This window comes from Corapipo altera, unplaced genomic scaffold (genome assembly GCF_003945725.1).
Source record: "Corapipo altera isolate COAL_440 unplaced genomic scaffold, ASM394572v1 64, whole genome shotgun sequence".
Lineage (NCBI taxonomy): Eukaryota > Metazoa > Chordata > Aves > Passeriformes > Pipridae > Corapipo > Corapipo altera.
Genome location: NW_020884893.1, coordinates 9,759,718 through 9,778,447, shown reverse-complemented (window position 1 = coordinate 9,778,447; position 18,730 = coordinate 9,759,718). Strand labels below are relative to the sequence as shown.

General features: G+C 48.3%; 1 protein-coding gene across 10 annotated transcripts; it reads right to left on the bottom strand.

Moving 5' to 3' along the window:
* Positions 1-4,137: 4,137 nt before the first annotated feature.
* TPX2 (TPX2, microtubule nucleation factor) lies at positions 4,138-18,033 on the bottom strand. 10 transcript variants are annotated; one of them, XM_027646314.1, is made up of 19 exons: positions 17,903-18,033; positions 17,405-17,525; positions 13,188-13,346; positions 12,776-12,898; positions 12,476-12,584; positions 11,789-11,920; positions 11,248-11,295; positions 10,995-11,114; positions 10,429-10,562; positions 9,947-10,104; positions 9,383-9,554; positions 9,114-9,252; positions 8,441-8,657; positions 8,128-8,226; positions 7,295-7,471; positions 7,022-7,168; positions 6,365-6,476; positions 5,523-5,710; positions 4,138-5,075 (listed from the first exon to the last, which is right to left on the bottom strand). In XM_027646314.1, exons 3-19 carry the CDS (start codon positions 13,294-13,296, stop codon positions 4,965-4,967), a joined length of 2,295 nt encoding a protein of 764 aa, XP_027502115.1. In that variant the 5' UTR covers positions 13,297-13,346; positions 17,405-17,525; positions 17,903-18,033; the 3' UTR covers positions 4,138-4,964. The 10 variants fall into 10 exon arrangements, with proteins under 10 accessions (XP_027502115.1, XP_027502118.1, XP_027502116.1 ...); XM_027646317.1 differs by having other exon boundaries at positions 17,405-17,544; positions 17,903-17,946; XM_027646315.1 differs by having other exon boundaries at positions 17,405-17,544; positions 17,795-17,941.
* Between the last annotated feature and the right edge of the window lie 697 nt (positions 18,034-18,730).

The following is an 18,730-nucleotide window of genomic DNA, read 5'->3' as shown; positions in this document are numbered from 1 at the left end:
CAGTGGTAGCCCAAAACCATCCCGTGAGCGTGGCCTGGGCAATCTGGACAGGGGCAAAGGTGGCCAAGGTCTTCCAAGGTGCTCACAGGTTAGCACAAGGCAGCCACTGGCCAACCTATGGGGATGGTAACCGCAAGCAGCTGGTGATGGTGCTGGTCCTCTGTGCTCACCTTGCCTGCAGCACCTCTCAGGAGGATGTGACCCTGGCCAGACAGGGGAAGGGACAGTGCTGCTGCTCCACATTGCCAAATCCCAGCTCCCAGTGAGCCAGCAGCGTCTGTGAACCATGGGCTGGGATCAGGCTTTGCCAGAGGAGCTGTGGTTCACATGTGGCATTTAGAGTGACACAAGTCAGGATGGAGTCATGACTGTCCCCACGTCCCAAAGGTGCTGCTGTCCCATCTGTCCCTGCCCTGGCCTCAGGCACCCACCATTGCCACCTTGATACAAGAGCAACACTTGCTCAGGGGGATGCAGCCAGAGGCTCCTGAGCAGACATGGTGCTCTCCCGGTCCAGCCTTCACAGCTTGGATTTGTTGCTTTACTGAGCCCAGCTCCTTTCCCAAAATCCAGGACAGGACCTGGAATGTGACGAGGACTAGCAGGGATGATGCAGGAGCAGGCGCACAGCTCCAACCCACAGTCCTGATGCAGTCGTGTACATGCAGAGGTTGAAGCATCACCACACCCACAGCTCTCGGGGGCTGTGACACCCACACTGCCCATTCCCGTGGTGAACATGAGTCCCCCCACCTCAGCCTCCACAGAGCACACTGTCGGGAATAACTGTGCTTGGGCAGCAGGGACTCTGCCCACCGACTGTCATCGCCAAAGTACAGTTTGGAATTGCCCTCCTCCGGCCGAGGGCTGCCAGACACCTGGTGGCCACCAGTGTCACTTCAGGCACGTACTGCCACCACCCCGCCAGCCTTCGGCTCTGCACCCTCCCGGCAAACCCCGTGTGGAAGGAGCACATCCCCACAGCCGCTCCACAGGCACAGGGCAGGAGTCCAAGTGCCACAGCCGTGCCCCACAGCTCCCTCGAGCTGTTGATGCAGTGAACGCCGGGATAAAAAACCTCTCCAAGGAGAGGAGCACCCACCTGGACACCAGCCAGCCTTCCCAGGATGCTTGCAATCTTACAAGCTCCCAGGGAGCAAGGTTGGTGTCTGGTGAGGAAACCTAGGGACAAGTTGAGGAAGCAAAGCCCTGGGAGCAGGCACTGGTGGCCATGGAAATGGTTCTCCAAAGGTCATTGGTGACCAGGTTTGGCATTATTACAGTCAAAATTCGTTTGTGGGCAGAGGGAAATAAGCTGAAATCAGACCCCTCAGCAGAAGGAAGTGTAGAATTGAAGAGTAGGAGGTGTTACACCCCAGGATTTTGGATGCCTTGGTCCAAAATCCCACACCCCAGGGAGTGGCACAATGATCTGTCTCTCTGCAAACCAGTCACCACCCAGGGTTCCCAGCCTGGGCTTGGCTTTTTTTTTTTTTTTCTCTCCTTCCCATTCAGGAATTTAAGCCAGAGCCTACATTGGCTGCAGCTGGAAAACAGCCTGTCCTGGAGATATCTGGCAGTGCCTCAAGCACGCTGTTCCTTAGCGACGCCGTTGTCACAACTGCAGCAGCACACTTTAACCTTTATGCTTTCCACAGGAAGGGAGGCTCTGAGGGGCCAAAGCCAGCCTGTTCCCTGGGAAACCCTACACCCCAGCTAAATCGAGCAGCAGGGTAGGCTGAACAACATCCCCACCTGAATCCCATCCATGCCACTGTAACACAAACCAGTCAGGCTGTCCGGCCTGGCGGGCACAGCTTAACTGCTTCCATCAGCACCCAGGGCTTCCACAACGCGCTGCCAGCGTGCCATGACAGGTGCCATCAAGGTGACGGGGAAAGACAAGGAAAAATCTCATCAGCAGCAGAAGGGCACCCGGAGCTAGGCAGCACCTTGAGGACAGGAATGCAGCTGCTGGTGGCAGCACCAGGGAACACCAGTGCAGGCTTGAAGCACCAGGACATACCCACATGCGGAGGGTCCTCGCCCCGCTAGCAGCCAACAAGCTTTCCTAGTGGAGAGGGAAAGGAAGGGAAGGGAGAAGCAAAGCTGTGATTTGAGAGCATCATCAAGCCTTTTCATAAAAACTTTATTCACTAGATAATCAGATCTTGCAGTTCAACATAAAAGTCCAGGAAAACATTGCCTTTTAGTTACAGCTCTAGTCTGAGTTCAGCAAATTACTTTGATAAGAAATTATTTTGGGTACAGCTCAACCAGAAATGCATCAGAGGAAGATTTTGTATCCAGTTCTCCTCCCCTCCCCTCCTCCCACTCCTTGCTCTCAAGGAAGGTGCATAAAGGTGATGGGTTTTGAGTTCTGGAATACAAAAATGCTTTTGCAAAATCCATGCAGAGAGAATATAGATTTTACATCAGTTTCTCAATCTACCCCAACTCTAAAGGTAGGTGCTGGAACAGTACTCAGTCAAATCTTGCTCCAGTCTTGTCTCTTGCTCCAGTCCTGTAACTTTATTCTCCCTGACACTGCCCCCATTTCCCTGATGAAGCCTTGACCAAACCCCATCCTCTCCAACATCCAGCTCCTCCAGGACACCCATCTCTTACACACTTTCTACACTAGAGCACTTCTTTCACCATGTCAACACCTCCCTCCTAATTAAGGGGGCAGGTCCCACCCATCGGCCTGTGGGAACGTGGTGGGTGACTCCAGCTCAGCCCAACACCCCAGATCCTTGCAGGCACAGCTGTCTGAGGTTCCTTCCACTCTTTGTAGTGCCTGGGGAATACAAGAGGCTGTGTCTAGGGGAAGATGTAATGTCTTTTATTAGACCCAAATGATACCGTTGGGGGAAAAAACTGCTAAGCTGTCAGGCACACAATGCCTTCCTCAGGGCAGGAGCAGAGGCCATATAGGGCCATCAGGGAAATCCAGCTGGTCCATCCTTCAGGGATCATTAGCTGCTCCAGCTCCATAGCCTCATTATCCTGTTTGCCTTTACATTCTTCAGCAGCTCATCATCATTCCAGCTTTCTCCTGACTCATCATAAATATTTTCTGCTCCTGCTGCCCACACGCTGCCGGCTCCAGAGCTGGCACTCGAGGAAGCGGCAAGAATTCCCTGACTGCACATCTGAAGTTCAGCCATGCCCCTGTCCAGTAGATTGCAGGGAACAGTTCCACTGCAACAGAAATGGGGTTAAGGCAGACTGGCCAGATCCACACCGATCCTAGTTTTCAAGAAGAGGATGCTGACACATCCCTCTTGCTCCAGTCACTCCTGTAAATTGTCACAGCAGCAGTGACAGGAGCTGTTCTGGCCGTCCTGTTACCCTGAGCTCAGCAACATGGGGCTACCAGCAAAGTCAGAAACATATGGCTGAAGGCATCTTGGGTGACTGGGTCAACCCTTTCAGGTGCAGTTCTGCCACACCTACACAAAAATCCTCAAGGGAAGGAAAAGTGTAACTTGAGCAAAAAGGAGCCAGAGCTGAGTTCACTATTTCCAAGAGGCCACACTGCTCCAGAGTCATTCACCTTCAGTACCAACACATTTCCTCAGCCCTCTGGTTCTCCAGAGTTCCTTAGTTACTAACTGCAAAAAACCTTTAATTTTTTTAAGAACCCTTATATTTCAGCAGGGGGGTCTTTTTCTCTTTTAATCCAAGCAGAGAAGTTTGAGGCTGGTGCTCTTTGAAACACTCCCATAGAGACTCCAGCTGTTCTGCCATGGTATCCCTTCAGCATCACACTTTTTAGAATTCCTGCAGAAACATAATCCCTCAGGTACAATAAATGTTCATCTTGGAATTTACCTCTCTGAGGAATTTCTCCCTCTGTTACCTCCCCCAGTTTAGGAGTAAAACAGCAATTGCTTGATGTTCTTTGGCAAGGATGAGATGGCACCTCTAACCATCCCCTCAGCTGGAGTCTGACACCTCAAGTTTGAGCTCCTTCTCTTCTCCACCCAAAAATCTGAATAAAAGGCCACACTCTAAGAATACTTCTCCAATAGTATCTGAATTCAGAGGAAATGAAAGCAAGTGTTTGCCATAACCCCCAAACAAGAAAGTTTGTCCTACCTGGACATATTAATTCTAAGTTTTCCTTTTTTCCTCTGTTCTGAACAGCACAACAGCAGCAGGCAGTCCTGCTCACGTGTATACCAGCAAGATACAAAAAATCAGGTAAGAAATCAGAGCACAATACCAAGGTAAGAAATAATTATTAAATTTTTAATCTAAATGTGACTTCACAATGCTGGCAGTTTTGTTCTCCGGCACATTTGAGCACTTGGGCTGTATTTAACTCTGCTTGCTGCCCAGACTGGCCAGAGACACTCATGTCTCTGTAGCCAAGAGACCTGCACTGGCAGGAGCTGGGGCAGCAGCTCACAGCAAGTCATTTGTCAGTTAAATGGTTCCCCAAATAGAAGGGCTTCAGCTATAAAAAAGCAAGAAGTTTTAATGCTCTAATGTACACAGAGAATTACTTTAAAGCATGAGCAAGATTTATATTGTTCATCTAAACATCATGAGAAAGGTCTGACCCACACTGCGCTGGCTTGCAGGAGCCTCACATTATTTAAACACAATTCAAGCTTAATACAGATTAAAAAGCTAAAAATCAGAAACTTGAAAACAACACTTAGTGTACAAAGACAAGGCAGCTCTGCCAGATGCACACATCTGTACAGTCAGCCTTTATCAAAAACTCTTCTGCAAGAAAGGGCCTCAGCCCACTAGCCAGAGACAGCAATCATATTAGGAAACTTTATTTAGTTAGGTGGGATGCCACGGGCTCAAGTGGAGTTAAACTATTCAGTACAAAGGAACCAAGGGTAGGAGGTCAGGCAGAGTCACGGAAAAACAACTGTTCCCTCTCTTCTACCAAGGGAGTAGAGAGGGATGGGATCTCCCTCCTAATATCATGTGGGTGCTCATCAGCACCGGAATCTATCTGAGAAGTTGGGAGACTTTGGCCAAGTCAGTAACTGATCACTGGGCTTCACTTCTATGCCACGGTATTTGCGTATTGGGTTTGCCTTGTGAACCTGTAAAAAAATAAATATAATCAAGGACACAATGAAGCAAATAGTTGCAGTTATGATGAAGCTAAAACTTGCAGGTGAGCCATGGGTGGGATGAAGGCAGGTGTCTGAGATCAACACACTGCCCCAGGCACTGGAGATAGGTACTGGGAACACACACAGCACACGTTGGGGTTGTGGGTTTTACAAAGATCATTCTGCTCTGATAGCTACACATGTACAGCTCCAAAACTCAGCCACTCAGCAGAGCTGCCTTCTTTGTTTGGGTCATTTTGCAGGTTTGGGTTTTTGTTTTTAAAGCAGTTTTAAAGTTAATGAGGAATTAGTTTGCAACAGGGAACCTTGAAAAGACAATCTTAATGCAGCTCAGCAGTGACATGAGCTCCTTGAGGATATTCCCACATTCCTTCGGGTTGCTTTACAGCCCTTGCTCAGAAACAGCTCACTTACCATTTCTTGCCTTAGCTTAGCAACTTCTTCCTTTTCACGCTCCTCTTGTTCCTGCCTGATCTGCTCCTGATACCTCTCCCTTACAGCTTCTGCGTCTGCCAATCGCTTTTCAAATTCTTGCCGTTCTTTTGCTCTTCTTTCCGTTGCCAGCTCAAAGCTTTCAGGAACTACAGAACCAGAAAGGCTCTCTAAGTTAGAAACAGAGGAGACAACATTGGTTCAAAGACAGTCAGGTAAAGCAGAGAGGTACTAGTGTCAGTGGAAGCCTCCCTTTGGAGAGCTTCCCCTTGGCAAGGGTGGTTAGGAGATACCTCCAGGCTTCAGGAAAAGAGAAAACCTTGCTCCCAGACGTGAGCAGTGTTAATGCAGACGTCACCCCGCCACGGGTGTTCTCATGGGAGGGAGCAAGCACACAATTGTTAGTACAAACAAGTTTTTGGTTTGGTCTTATGCTCTACAAAGCTCAGTCTACCCAAGCAGTAGATGCCTTCATCTCATTAGAAATGGGAGGAAAAGAGTGACAGCTCCGCAGAAATGCCAGCTGTCTCTGCAGGGAGCTCCTCACATTCTCTGTACCCTTATCCTGAGCTGGCAGACATCAATCATCTGCCAATTGCAGCAGAGCTGCTAAATACAGCTGCCATGCTGGAGCAGGATGGAGGGGGGGAGAGGAAACCCGCTTGCTCCCAGGGGACACAAGCTGCTAGGCAATTAGTTGATTAAATGCAAGGCACTATTGGCTGTGCTGATGAAGAAGAGGCAACAGCCAGAAAAAACACCACTTAATTGCATCAGTTCTGAGCTACCTGCCAAGCCCGTGTAGCAAGTACTTGTAACTCCACCTGATAGTAGTTTGTGTTCCTTTTTGGGCACGAAAGGCTCCTGGTACACCACTGTGTTGGGACGAGCTTTAAAACATGCTGCCTCTTTCTGCTTTTTCAAGTCTTCTTCGAGCTGCAGGAGAAGAAAGCACAGGCATAAAGAGACCATCACCCCCTGACACAGACTCCAGCCCTCCCAACACTGAAAGAGCCAGGTTGACTTAGTCAAATCATTTCCATAGAAAATCATATTAAAGCCAGAAAGATGTGTCACTTGTTGCCTGACAGTAACTTTGCCAAAAATAGCTTGAAGAAAGTTTCAGGTGTCCCTTGCAGAGTTCACACGAGAAAAGCAGTATATTATTTATGTGTCAATAAATCCCCAAGCAGAGAGATGGTCAGCAAAGGGATCCAGCTGCACAGAATTGCTGCTTAGAAATCACCCCACGGCTGTTCATGCAGTTGTGGTAAATCCAGTGATTTACCATAAAGTGAGAAAAATAAAAAACCCCAATCCACCAATCTTTAATCCACAGCTCAACTCTTGTGCCAAGGACAGAATAATTCATTGCTCAAACTCAGCTCCTGATACAACTCAAGCAGAACACTTTTCAGAGTTGACCACAACTCCATCAGCTGCTTTAAATCCAGTCTTTTCCATTATACTTTTTATCCTACCTGATGTTTCCAGTTCTCGAGCTTGGCAGCTCCCCGTTCATCCACCTGCAGATGGAATGGTTCAGGCTGGGTTGGGGCTTTGACCTTCTTTTCTGGCAGTTTAACTTGGTCAAAGTAAGGCAGAGGCTGTGCTTTGAACTTCGGCACCTGAAACAAACAACTTGAAATATTTCTCATCCTTTCCTTGGATGTCTAACAGACAACAGCAAGAGGCAGATCCTGCCACACTCCTTTTACTGAAGGAGTGGAATCCAAGGCAGCTTTAGTTCTTACCTCTTCCTTCTGAAATTCTTCTATTTTTTTCTCTTTTTGCATTTGCCGTTCTTTGTCCCGGGCATCAAAAGAGAAGGGGCAAACTTCCACGTGCCTCTGCTCTGGCATTTTGGGTTTGAAGGGCACTCCGTAATGTGGCATAGGGTTAGCTTTGATCACAGGCACCACCTCCTTTTCCTAAAGGGATATCAGTGTTAGGATCTGATTTTTTATTTTTGTAGAGACCACAACTCCTGCCAAACAAAGCCATGAGGAGCTTTGAATGAGCTCCTTTAATAAGGGGAACAGCAGGGCCAAGCAAACACTGGACACTGTAAAAATTAGCAATCCAAGAAGTGCCTATTTACTGGCATCCTGACCCACAGGCCAGTTCTTCCTCTTTCTAAACCACTCTCATTTCTAGTACTCATCCAAATTAGACTTTAATGTCCTCTTCACAAGAGGGAAAGGACGAAGCACATGATGCATTCAGAATCCTGCTCCCCCACCTTGGGGAGAAGAGTCATGTGCAATATTTGCCCTCCATGACAGAATAGGGTAGGGCAATGTCCTGAGAAATCTAAGCAGTTCACTTTCCTCCTTCACAGCAGCAACATTTCAGAAACCCCCATTAGTGCCCTGGTGTTTAAATTTCACTTTGTGTGAGAATTCAGCTTCTGTAAAATGAGTAACAGTAACTCAAAATTGCTTGAAGAGAATGGCACAGACAAAGGTGACCAGTGGAGGAACTGCTCACAGGAGGGCAGAGGCTCCCCAGCCCAGAGCATCCCACTCACAGCCAGAAGCACTGTGGTGGGACCTGGGCCTGGCTCCAGCCTAGTCACAACTGTTACCTTTTCTTCCTCTCTGCCAGACACGCGGGTTCTGCTTTTCAAGGCGAAGGCTGGAGACTTGGGGACCGTACAAGGAAGTTCTTTCTTCTCCGGAACACCCTGTTCAGAAGAGCCAGTAAGGAGTTACCCAAGGCTGAGTGCCAGGAAAACATAAGACAGAGCACAGGACGTACCTGTTGCAGTTCTTACCTAATGGCAGACACTGTTTACTGAAGATTATCAAAATACATAATGCAACACAGCTACAGGCATTCTGAAGCTAATTGCCACCTCAGTCCTAATTCCCAGGTCTGGGTATTACCAAACTTCTTACCACAACATCCTCCAGGATTTTTGTGGGACACGGCCTGGAATGGAATTCGAAGCGCTCTTCCTCCTGCCGCTTCTTACTCTCACGCTCCTGAATCCTTTTTTCTGTTTCCAACTCGAAGCCGATGGGTTGTGTGACGTTCCTCACACGGGGTTTCTTGGGCAGGAGTGGCCCACCCTCGAAGATTTTGTAATTGAGTTCTCGCGCTTTGAATTTGTACCTACACAGCAGAGATGGAGGCAGTCACCTATACACTGCACATTACTGTGCAGCCCTAGTTAGCAACTCTTCCTTTGCTTTTGAAACAGCAAGATTAATAAGGAAAACATTATGAATTGCCTTCCTAAAAACACAAACCTTTGGCCACCAGGAGAGTTTTGAAGCGCATGCAGGGTGTATACTGCTATACTGGGTTTGCTTTACTCATCATAAGCTGTACTGAACTCAAGATCAGCTCTCCTAAGAGCACTTTCTTCAAAATGAATTGGCTACTTTTCACTTTCCTACAATCAGAGCCATAGAATCATGCACAAGCTAAAGGAATATCAATGGTTTTATGCTACTTCATTCTTTTACACAAAGAGGGTATTCCTGAGAAGCAATATTTTGGTATCTGAAAGATATTTCCAGTGTGGTACATTCCTCCCTTGGAGGACTAGAGTAAACATTTACTTACTGTTGAATTCTCTCTACTTCCTCTGCTTCTAACTCTGCTGCAGTTTTGCAGGTGACAGGTCTCGAGCGCTGCTTTGTTCGGAGCACTGGTGTTTTGGCACAGGTGTGATGAGGCTTCACAGACTTTCCTGAAACTTGGCCTGTAAATCCAAGTCAGAGACCAGCAGTTAATGGCAAGGCTTACAACAGACACAGACTGCTTGCTCAGAGCAGTCAAAGCATCTCTGTTGTTCTACCACCATCTCTGTGGACACAGGCAGGACCACTCACCTTCTTCCTCAGGTTTCCTGCTCCTCAAATGGTAACGAGAGGGTGTGCGTTTTTGGAATGCTTCTACCTGCTCAGCAAAGGACACGTATTCTGATGTGGTTTCAAGTTTTCTTTTGTTTCCCTGGGACAGGTTGAAAGGTTTGGGGACAGTGGGTCCCTTTGGCACTCGCATCTGGAGACAGAAAACCACAGTCAGTACAGCCATGGCCAAGAGGCTTCAACAACATTTCCTTCCCCTCACTGAAAAGAAGGTAACACTTTAACATTAAGCATATGTGTTAATACTCTGAACACACACAAGTCATACTGGGAAACTGTTCAAAGCAGAAGATTAAAGCATGGAGTGGAATGACTGGAAGATCTGACATTAAAGAGCTCCTTTTTCCACAAGGTTTCTTTGGAGTCTTGTGGCAACGAGACACACGGCGAGTTCTCAGGTTTGCACAACACCTGCCCCTCCTGAGGTAACCCCTCTATGGGTCACCAGCATGGGTGTTGCACAAGCAGCAAGGAGGTGATGTCAAGAATCAGTCAGCCAAGTGCTGGCAACACTCTGGCTCTCACCGGAGAAGGGGGATGCTTCCTGAGTACTGCTGCAAAATCCAGCTCCTTGTACTCATTCTCAGGCTGGCTTCCCACATTCTGTTTAATCCTATTGTCTGTGCAGAAGTGGAAATCAATTGGCTTTGTTACTTGTCCAACGGGTCTCTTCATGGGTTGTCCTAAAGAAAAAGAACACTTAAGAACTGGAAGCCTTTTGGAGTGGGGTGGGGATGTAGGATTTGTGGGGTAAAAAAAAAAAAAAAAAGGCATTTAATATCTAATAACTAGACAAAGTTTTAGAAAACTCATCTTTAACCCTTCAAAACACGACAAAACCCAAACACTTTTTTCCAGGCAGTTTAGGGGTTGATCTACATTAAAAACCTCCTAATATTTATCACAAAGTCTGGCATGTTTGTTTCCAGAGGTACTTGCACAGCTCTGTGCAGCACTCTCCAGTTGAGACCAGTACAGTTTCAATCTGCAATCCAGGCAGAGCCCACCTGCTCCAGCAATAGCTGCTTTCAGAGACTCCTCGTTCTTCTTCCGCAGCTCCATAACCTCCTGCTGCAACTGCTGCATCTTTTCAAGTTCCTGCTCCTCTGTACTCTTCAGCTTGCTAGAAGGTTTGGTCCTCCTGCAGAAGCACATTAAAGGCTGAGATCTTCCTTCCTGCTTCCCTGGTTATTAGCATGTTAGTGCAAGGAACATGCTTATTTCTGACCTCACTGCAGGAGCATTCCTTGTTATAAAATCATACTCTTCAGAAGATCTGCTTGGATTTTGTTTGCTCAAGAAATCTCACACCTAGCTGCTATTCTGCAGAGCCATTTGCTGTGTGCATGCTCAATCCACCAGCAAGAACAACTTGTTCCTCAAAAGAAAAGCAAAAGCTTTCCAGTGCACAGGTTCAGCTGGTGAAGTACATTTCATCCTAATATTGTTGCCTTAACCTAGTGTTTACTAAATGTGATACCATCACATGCTAAGTTGAAGCTGGAAACACTCAGCCAGGACTGTCACCTAAATCAACCATGATTAGCAGACAAGTCACAAGAAAGCCACGTACTTCAACATTGTTGGCGTGGAGGGCATGGGTGGTTTGCTTTTCTCTCTCTCTGGGGACAGGTCAGGATCCTGTGAGGGCTCTGCCTTTGTGGATTCTTCTGTCTCCTTTCTGCTGCCAGAACTAAGAAAACAACTTGTTAGAGCAAACCACTCCAATTAACTGTGTTCTAAATGAAAGATCACCTGCAGTTCTCACCGCCATGTATAACATCCCAACACCTGGTGAGGTCTAAGGTATGCCAGGCTGGCCTTACCTCACCATAGGCCCAGGCAGACTGTCCAGTTTTCCCTGGTATCTAAGGCTGCAGAAGGGAAGATGAATTACTGAGTTTTTGGAACTTTTCTAGAGGAAGGAGTACTGTACTGTGCTACAGCAGCATTTCAAAGATCACACTTCAATTTCCTGACCTCAAGCTTATCACCATATGATACTTAGTGGTTAAGCTAATTTGAGAAATATTTGAGCTGTGACTCTTTCATAACTTATGACTAACTGCCTGATGACTTCCTGATGGATAAGTTAAGACAAATTTAAAACTAACTGACTGACACTGAGTAAGGAGTAAGAAGATGAAGAAACCCACGCTCATTTCATTCACATCTCTACTTCCAAACAGAGCAATTCCTTCAGCTCTTACAGCCATTTCTTGTTTATGAAACCAGTATCAGGAATCAGTTCCAGTCATCACCCCCTAACCTTTGTGCGAGAACCCTCTCAGCCAACTGGAAATCCTTTCCAAAGGAACAGTTGTATCCCCCTTCCCAGCCTCAAATAGAAGAACTTTGATGACATACATTCTCATTTTCTTCAGAGGTGGAACCTCTTCCTTATTATCCAGGGCATTAGCAATTCTCTCTGCTTTGATTCTCCCTGGCTGCTTGCGCTGGTGGGTTTTTCTTGGCTTTGCAGCTGGTCTCTTGCTCGTTCTAAAGTAGAACAGAAAACAGGGGTCAGCTTTCCTGCAGATCTGAGGAGACACACGACCTGGATAACACTTTTTATGTCAGTGCACCACCTAACTCCACCATTCCCACCATGCAAATTGCATTTAAAACAACAATCCAAATGCAGCATGATTTATTAAAGTTTAGCAATCCATAAACTTAGTATTCTTTGGTATATACAAGCATACAGAACCCCTTGAATTCATATGAAGAACGAGTTCTGCCCAAGTCAGGCAGATATAAACAAAGAAACTTTATAAGCCACCTCAGTTTCAGATGTCCTCACATTCCAGAAGCTCCTGGTGCTACCAAGTCTCATTTGACAAGTATGTGAGACACTGCATTACATTTCCACCCTAGAGACTGTCCCTCCAGCTTAGCCAGCAGATCAGCTGTCCCAGTACACAGTCTCCATGCTGGAGAACTCCAGCCCCACAGGATGACCCAAGAACAGCTAGAACTGCAGATCCTGAGAACAGAGACCTAGTTAGTTACACCATCATCAATCATTTTGCAAACTGAACACAAGAATTTCACCTTTGAGGGGCCTCTGCAGGGGCAGCAGCTCTCCAGGTCGTCAAGGACCCAACGATGTTCTGAGAGACCGCGTGGGTCTGTGCACCCTCTGCTTCACCATCGCTTTCACCTGAGAAGGGGGACAAGTGTCAGCTCATCCATATACACATATAAAGAACACCTCAAATTAAAACCATGTGAGACCTTGCAGACAACAGTTTATGAAGACGGTCCCAGAGAAGCCAGACAGAGGCCTTTCCATTTTGCCAGTGAAAAGCAGGTAAAATTAAATTCCCTGCCCTCCATACTATGCCAGCTTACTCTTTGCTACTCCTTGTGATGTGAAGACAGAGAGAACATCAGGTTTTGTATAAGCAGGGCTGCTCTGTGAGACCTTTGCCACATTTTCTGCAGGAGGGATATTCTCCATATTGGCTTTTTGGTCTGTAAGGAGAAGAAGATGTTCACTATACATAGTATGTTAGGAATTTTTAACAATACATCAGAATATCATTATGAGGTTAATGAAGTCACCTGTCAAGTTACAGACATTAAAGTTTAAATTAAAAAAAACCCAAAAGAACAAAAAAAACCACCTCAAACCCCCATGCATGATGGATGATGCAGCTAAAAACATGAATAACCAATTGGCACAGAAGCCACACCCAAACCAAGGATAACACTGAGGCCTTATCCAATGAGAAAGCAAATCAAGGAGTTGGAAGCAACTTACCAAACCAGGAGTCTGTGTTGTGTACATCAGCATCATCCTCACTCAGAGTTGCAAAGTTGATGCAGGTGTTTGGGACGTCAAAGGAATAGCGGGATTCTGATCTAGCCATCTTTGCTGTCACACTGTCCCCACGAGTCCTCTGCCTGCACCACTACAGTTCTTTAGACAACAACAGTGTCAGTGGAATCATCCCCCATCTCTCTTCCTCCTCAGGCTTTCTAGGGAGAGGCACTGGGACAGTCTTTGGTACAACTCCCTTTCTTGCACTTCACACCTTTGGGTAGAATGCCTTTTGAGCAATACAGGGGTTTATTCTACTGCTGATTGGCAAAGCTAAGGAGACCTCACCCACTGTTGACATTTGCAGGTTCAAAACTATCAGGAAGATCAAGTTTTGAGGGTTTTCTTTGTACCTGTAGGTGCTAGAATTGTATTTTTAAGACAAAGTAAAGTCTTTTCCAGAGAGCAACTGATTTGCATTTCCTTCCCTCACCACTGCACAGAGTTCTTACCCTTACAAGATTTACAAAACTGATGAGCTTCACTCCAGAGCACTGCAAAGCACAGCCTTTCTCCCTCTGAAGAGCTACAAACAAGAACTAATGACACAAAGGTGCTCTTCTAGAGAGTAAATTGATTTTCAAAGCAGGAGAATGGCTCTGTAGAGCATTGTTACCGGGCAAAAAGTCAGAAGGAGGGCAGTGTCAGGCCCTCCTGCATTCCACAGCACTAGCCCAAGGCTGGCCAGGCTATAAACAAACCGAGCACTGTGACCACGTCAAACAGTCCCTGCAGTTAATTAATGGAGCACTGACAGCAAGAGGAGTCCCTGTGTCAACAGGTGATATTAAACTCAACGGAACAGGAACAAAGCCAGCGACAATGAAATTACATCAAAACCTTTTTGCAAAGGTGCTTTCGCGGTGCCTCGCACAGCTGCGAGGCAAAGCCCACGAGGATGTTATAAAACCCTCCCCGAGGAAATCACCTGAACTTTGCTTTTATGAGCCCAAGCAACTCCAAAGCAGCATATTCCTAATCCACGCAGCCTCAGCCCTAAACCATCTGTCTAGGCAGACCACACATGGTTCAACCCAGATGGTGTGTGCTCCATAAATAAGGAAATGCAGTGTTTAGGGGGTACCACGGCTGGTCACAACCTGAGGATGGCTGCACTGAGAAACCTTCAGCTCCCCTGAGCAGAACCGTGATAGTCAAAGGGAAGAATGTCACTAGAGAAGCAGCAGCTACACGGCTGTGAAGATGTCAAGGTAGGGCCCAAAGAAGGCAAACAGAAGAATCAGAGCCAAAACCAACTGTAACTGAGCTGGAGACATGGCTGGAATCAAATGCTTTCCTACTGCCCTTAATCAAGATAGAGTTTCTGTCAACACGTTCCACTTTTTTTAAAAATCAAATGCGTCATCTGCATTCTCCCCTCACCCTCCCCAGTCAGTTCACCAAGTCAGAGCTCTGGGCATCATGTTTCACAGCTACTTGTGCCCATTGCTACACTGCTGTGGTTCCCAGCTTTTTACTGTGTAAGGTCCTTATTCTCCCATAGTGTCAGCACTCTCATCACTGACCTCATCGCTGACCCCTTCTCTCTTCCCTTCCCTCCATCCCAGACGGAAGAGAATAGTCAGGAAAAGAAAGGGATTGTATCAATGCCTCAGGTTCATACTCCAAGGTTTTTGAAATAGACAACGAGGAGGTAAAAGTTATTGTGACTCCAGAGAGTCCATTTCAGTCAGATGAAGTCATGGTATCCACTTTTCAAATCCCTAGGTATCCTCCGAGTCCTGCCCAGCACAGGATTGACAGTGAAGCAGCAGTTCACTGAAAGGCATCTCCCTCCTCCACCCACCGACTCAGCCCCCATCAGCCAGGAATGTTCCAGTGATTTATCACTCCAATGTGCCACCTCAAGGCTCCTGCAATCCCCACAGGCTCGGTTGGGCACAGCCCAACCCCCGCTGCCCACTCCCTGCGGGCATTTTAAAACACCTGGGCAGGATTCTGACACCACAACCACATTGATCTCAATCCAAAATTCTTTCTCTCTACTGTGGCACTCATCCACCTGAAGTGCGCTCAGGAAATTTCTTCTCATTAATAGGGCCATTCCCCTAATTAGCAGGCACTGTGTGCATTTCCCTGAGCGTGACTGCAGGCACGCTGTAACCCTACACAGCTCCAGCGTGGATTTAAAGCCTGACCCTGCTCTCCCCCACATCCATCACCTCCTGTGTCGACATAGGTGTCCCCAGCCAGCTGGGGAACCCTCACCCCTGTTCTGCAGGATCAGCTTTCACCTGGTTCACGGAGCTGCTGGGGCAGGAAAAGAGGATCTGTTCTTCTCACTTTCAAAACCACCTCAAATTCCTTTTATAAAGCAACTACCTCATTAAAACCTTAATTTTCTTTCTAGGTCTGCTCTCTCACTGAGCTAAACGTGCCTCCAGAGCAGCATAGCCATATCCACACAGAGGAATAGGCAGTGGGTTCCTCTGGATGTCAGGTTTCTTTTGAGTAACTACACTTTGGCACGTTCCAGAAGAGTGCCTTGGCATGGTTTAGATTAGTTAGCTTTGAAAAAGGATTAAGTTAAATTGGAACAAGCATTCCTATCCCAGAATAAGACTGATCCAACAGCAAGCACAGTAGGTATTCTGGAATAACTTCACACCTCACTCTAATCCAAATTAGCTTTAAAATACCGACACGATTCCATCACAGATGTGATCAGTATCTTTTTCTCAGTGTAGTCGTGAATTTTGTGCCAAAAGCAGGAACAGCAGACCCTGCCTGGACAAAGGACCTCCCAGCTGTGCAGGACATTGTGTCAGAGAAAGGATGCAGCATTCCAAGATGAGAAATTGAGGTCAGAAGCAGAGAGAACAGAGGAGTCTGAGTTTGGGGGAGTAGCAATGGCCAGACAGGCTATTGACAGGGATATTAGTGAGAAAGCCTTCCCTGTGAGGGTAGTGAGGCACAGATTACCCAAAGCTGTGGCTGCCTCATCTCTGCAAGTGTTCAAGGCCAGCTTGGACAGGGGTTGGAGCAACCTGGGATAGTGGAAGGTGACCCTGCCCATGGCAGGGGGGTGGAACAAGATGAGCCTTAAGGACCCTTCCAACCCAAACCAGTCTGGATTCTGAGGAGGGCACAGAGAGGGCACTTTCCTGCCACCTCACAGTGCAATTAGATAAATCACCTGGGGATGACACCTCATCACAACACAGCAGTGGAGCTTCACAAGCTACAGATGTTACTTATGGCAAATCCCAACAGGATCAGAAAGCAGAAAGAAAATACGAGCAGACACAAACAGGATATTCCAAATTATTTCAGCAGATAAGTGCAAAACCAGTCGATCCACATGCCTCAAAACCCAAGATGGGCAACCAGGAACAAGCAACAGAAGCTTCCCCAAGGCTGAGGCAGCTGCACAGCAACATGCTGAGGCAATTCCAGTGCCTTCTGCTGGGCTCCAACACCAGCTGCTGCTTCAACGCAGGACACTGCACTAACCAGGTAGCTTCTTTATTGTCCTTGAACCCTGAGCTTTCCATCACTTTTTAAGGGATAATAACACATACAAAGCTCCCGGATGCTTTTCAGTGGTTAATGTGTAAATTGGACCATCAGAAAGGGCTGGAAATTGCCTCTCTGTAGCTATAGTCCCATCACCACAGCCTGGTAGGAGCCATCCCACCCACCACCTGAACTGCTTCCATATGATGCCAGAAGCTTTGGAAAGTCATCCTTCATCCTTGCTTTTCCCTGAGCAGGGTGAACACTTCTAACACACTCTGGATCTACAGCTTCTCCCTCCTCTCTAGTGCCCCCCACTCAGCGTTCAGCTGTGCTTCTCTGTGGCAAAGAATCAACACTGGATTCACCACCCCGGGTACAGAACTGCGGCAACGCCCAAATTAGGAGACAAAGCCTTTATCTCTCCCCAGCTGAGAGCGGAGCCCGGAGGGAGCTCCGGGTACCACCCCAACTCACAGCGAAAGGAGAGGCGAGGTGCTGGCACAGCCTTCGCCGCCGTACTAACGGCCCGGACCCGCCGTCGCCCCCAAAAATAAACAGCCCTGACAGCTCGAGCTCCCTAAATGAGATCCCACAAGTTTCAGAAGACACGAAGACGGGGCCGTCTAAGAATAGCAGTTCAAGGAAAAGTAAATTATTTTTAGCCAGTATAACCTCACCTTATTGTTAGATTAAGTTGAAGGTCTTCTAGCTTTAAAAAAGCACCGCACAAAAATAGCTCCCTTAATGCTTTTTCTGTTACTTGAGCCCGGCTTCGCCTGATTAGCTTCCCTTCTTTTCCTGTAAAGCAGAATTTTGCCTGAGAAGAAGTAACAGAGTGAAGTTGTGAAATACACCTTTCCATCAGATTTTGCGATATTTTTAAGGACTCGGAACTTCACTTCTGAGGAACCCACCCAAGCCCAAGGCTTGTTCCAGCACCGCGCTGCCACAGGGAGAGCGAGAACCCTCCAGCTCGGCCCCTTCGCGACAGCGGTTTCGGCCACGGGCTGAGCGGCCCGAGCCACCTCCCACCTCCCCTTACAAGGTCGCGCCTTCGGCCCCGTTACCGATACATGGGCTCGGGGCAGCGCCGCGTCCTCACAACCAGAGCAGATCTGGAGAAGAAGTGCCAAGGCCGGAGTTGGGGAGTTTTCGACCCAGGCCCCCTCACTCACCCCAACGCCGCCGCCCCGCGCGGCGCCGCCGTTAACGGATTTCAAACAGGGCCCGCCCAAACCCACCAATCAGCGCCCGCGGTGCGCCCCCGCCGCGAGCCAATTTGCTGGACCCATCAGAGGACCCGGATGAGACAACCAGGGCGGTGGAGTTGGGCGATCGCAAAGGCCTATGGGAAATGTAGTGCTCATACCAACCACGACACCGAAGGACGGCGAGCTGCGAACCACAACTCCCATAACGCACTGCGGGGTGCGCTGGGCCAATTAGGCGATGTGGTGTTTTGAGTGACAATCGGGATGCCCTATCAGCGGCCAGTGGGCGGGTCCCGGGGCCGGTGCCAGCAGGCCCGGGCAAGAGCTAACCGCAGCCAGGCCTTGGTACGACGGCTGTGCTAGTGTTCGCTGCCCGGCTTTCACCCGTTGTTCCTCACCAAATCAACCCCTCTGACCCCTGGGCACGGGGAATGCGGCTTCCACCGCCTGGTGACCCAGATTCCCGATGCTGCCGGGGTAAAGTGCCTCTATGCACAGCGGCGTTATCGACCCGAATCATACGTAAAGCTCCCCATGGCACTTGGAGAAGGATGGGCAGCCGGCTGCTAAGGGCAGGGCCGGCCCTGGATGCCACAGCCGCTTGCACTGCTCGCATCAGCCTCCTCTTACAGCCCCGCCGCGGGCTCCTGGAGCACTGTGGAGACACAGGACACCCAGGCTAAGCCCGGACTGCAGTGAGGAGCCGGGGGCCGTGCCCGCAGGCGGTTCCGAGCCCGCAGAGCTCCAGGGGCACCGGGCCTGGAGCTGCGCCCTGCGCGCCCGGCAGGGGAC

Excerpts from the sequence above, each read along its gene's own strand:
- TPX2 (XM_027646314.1), bottom strand. The coding sequence starts at position 13,296 with ATGGCTAGATCAGAATCCCGCTATTCCTTTGACGTCCCAAACACCTGC. Across the intron at positions 11,921-12,475 it reads CCTGCAGAGGCCCCTCAAAG|AACGAGCAAGAGACCAGCTG; the intron begins GTGAAATTCTTG and ends GTTCTACTTTAG. Across the intron at positions 6,477-7,021 it reads TCGAGAACTGGAAACATCAG|CTCGAAGAAGACTTGAAAAA; the intron begins GTAGGATAAAAA and ends CTTCTCCTGCAG.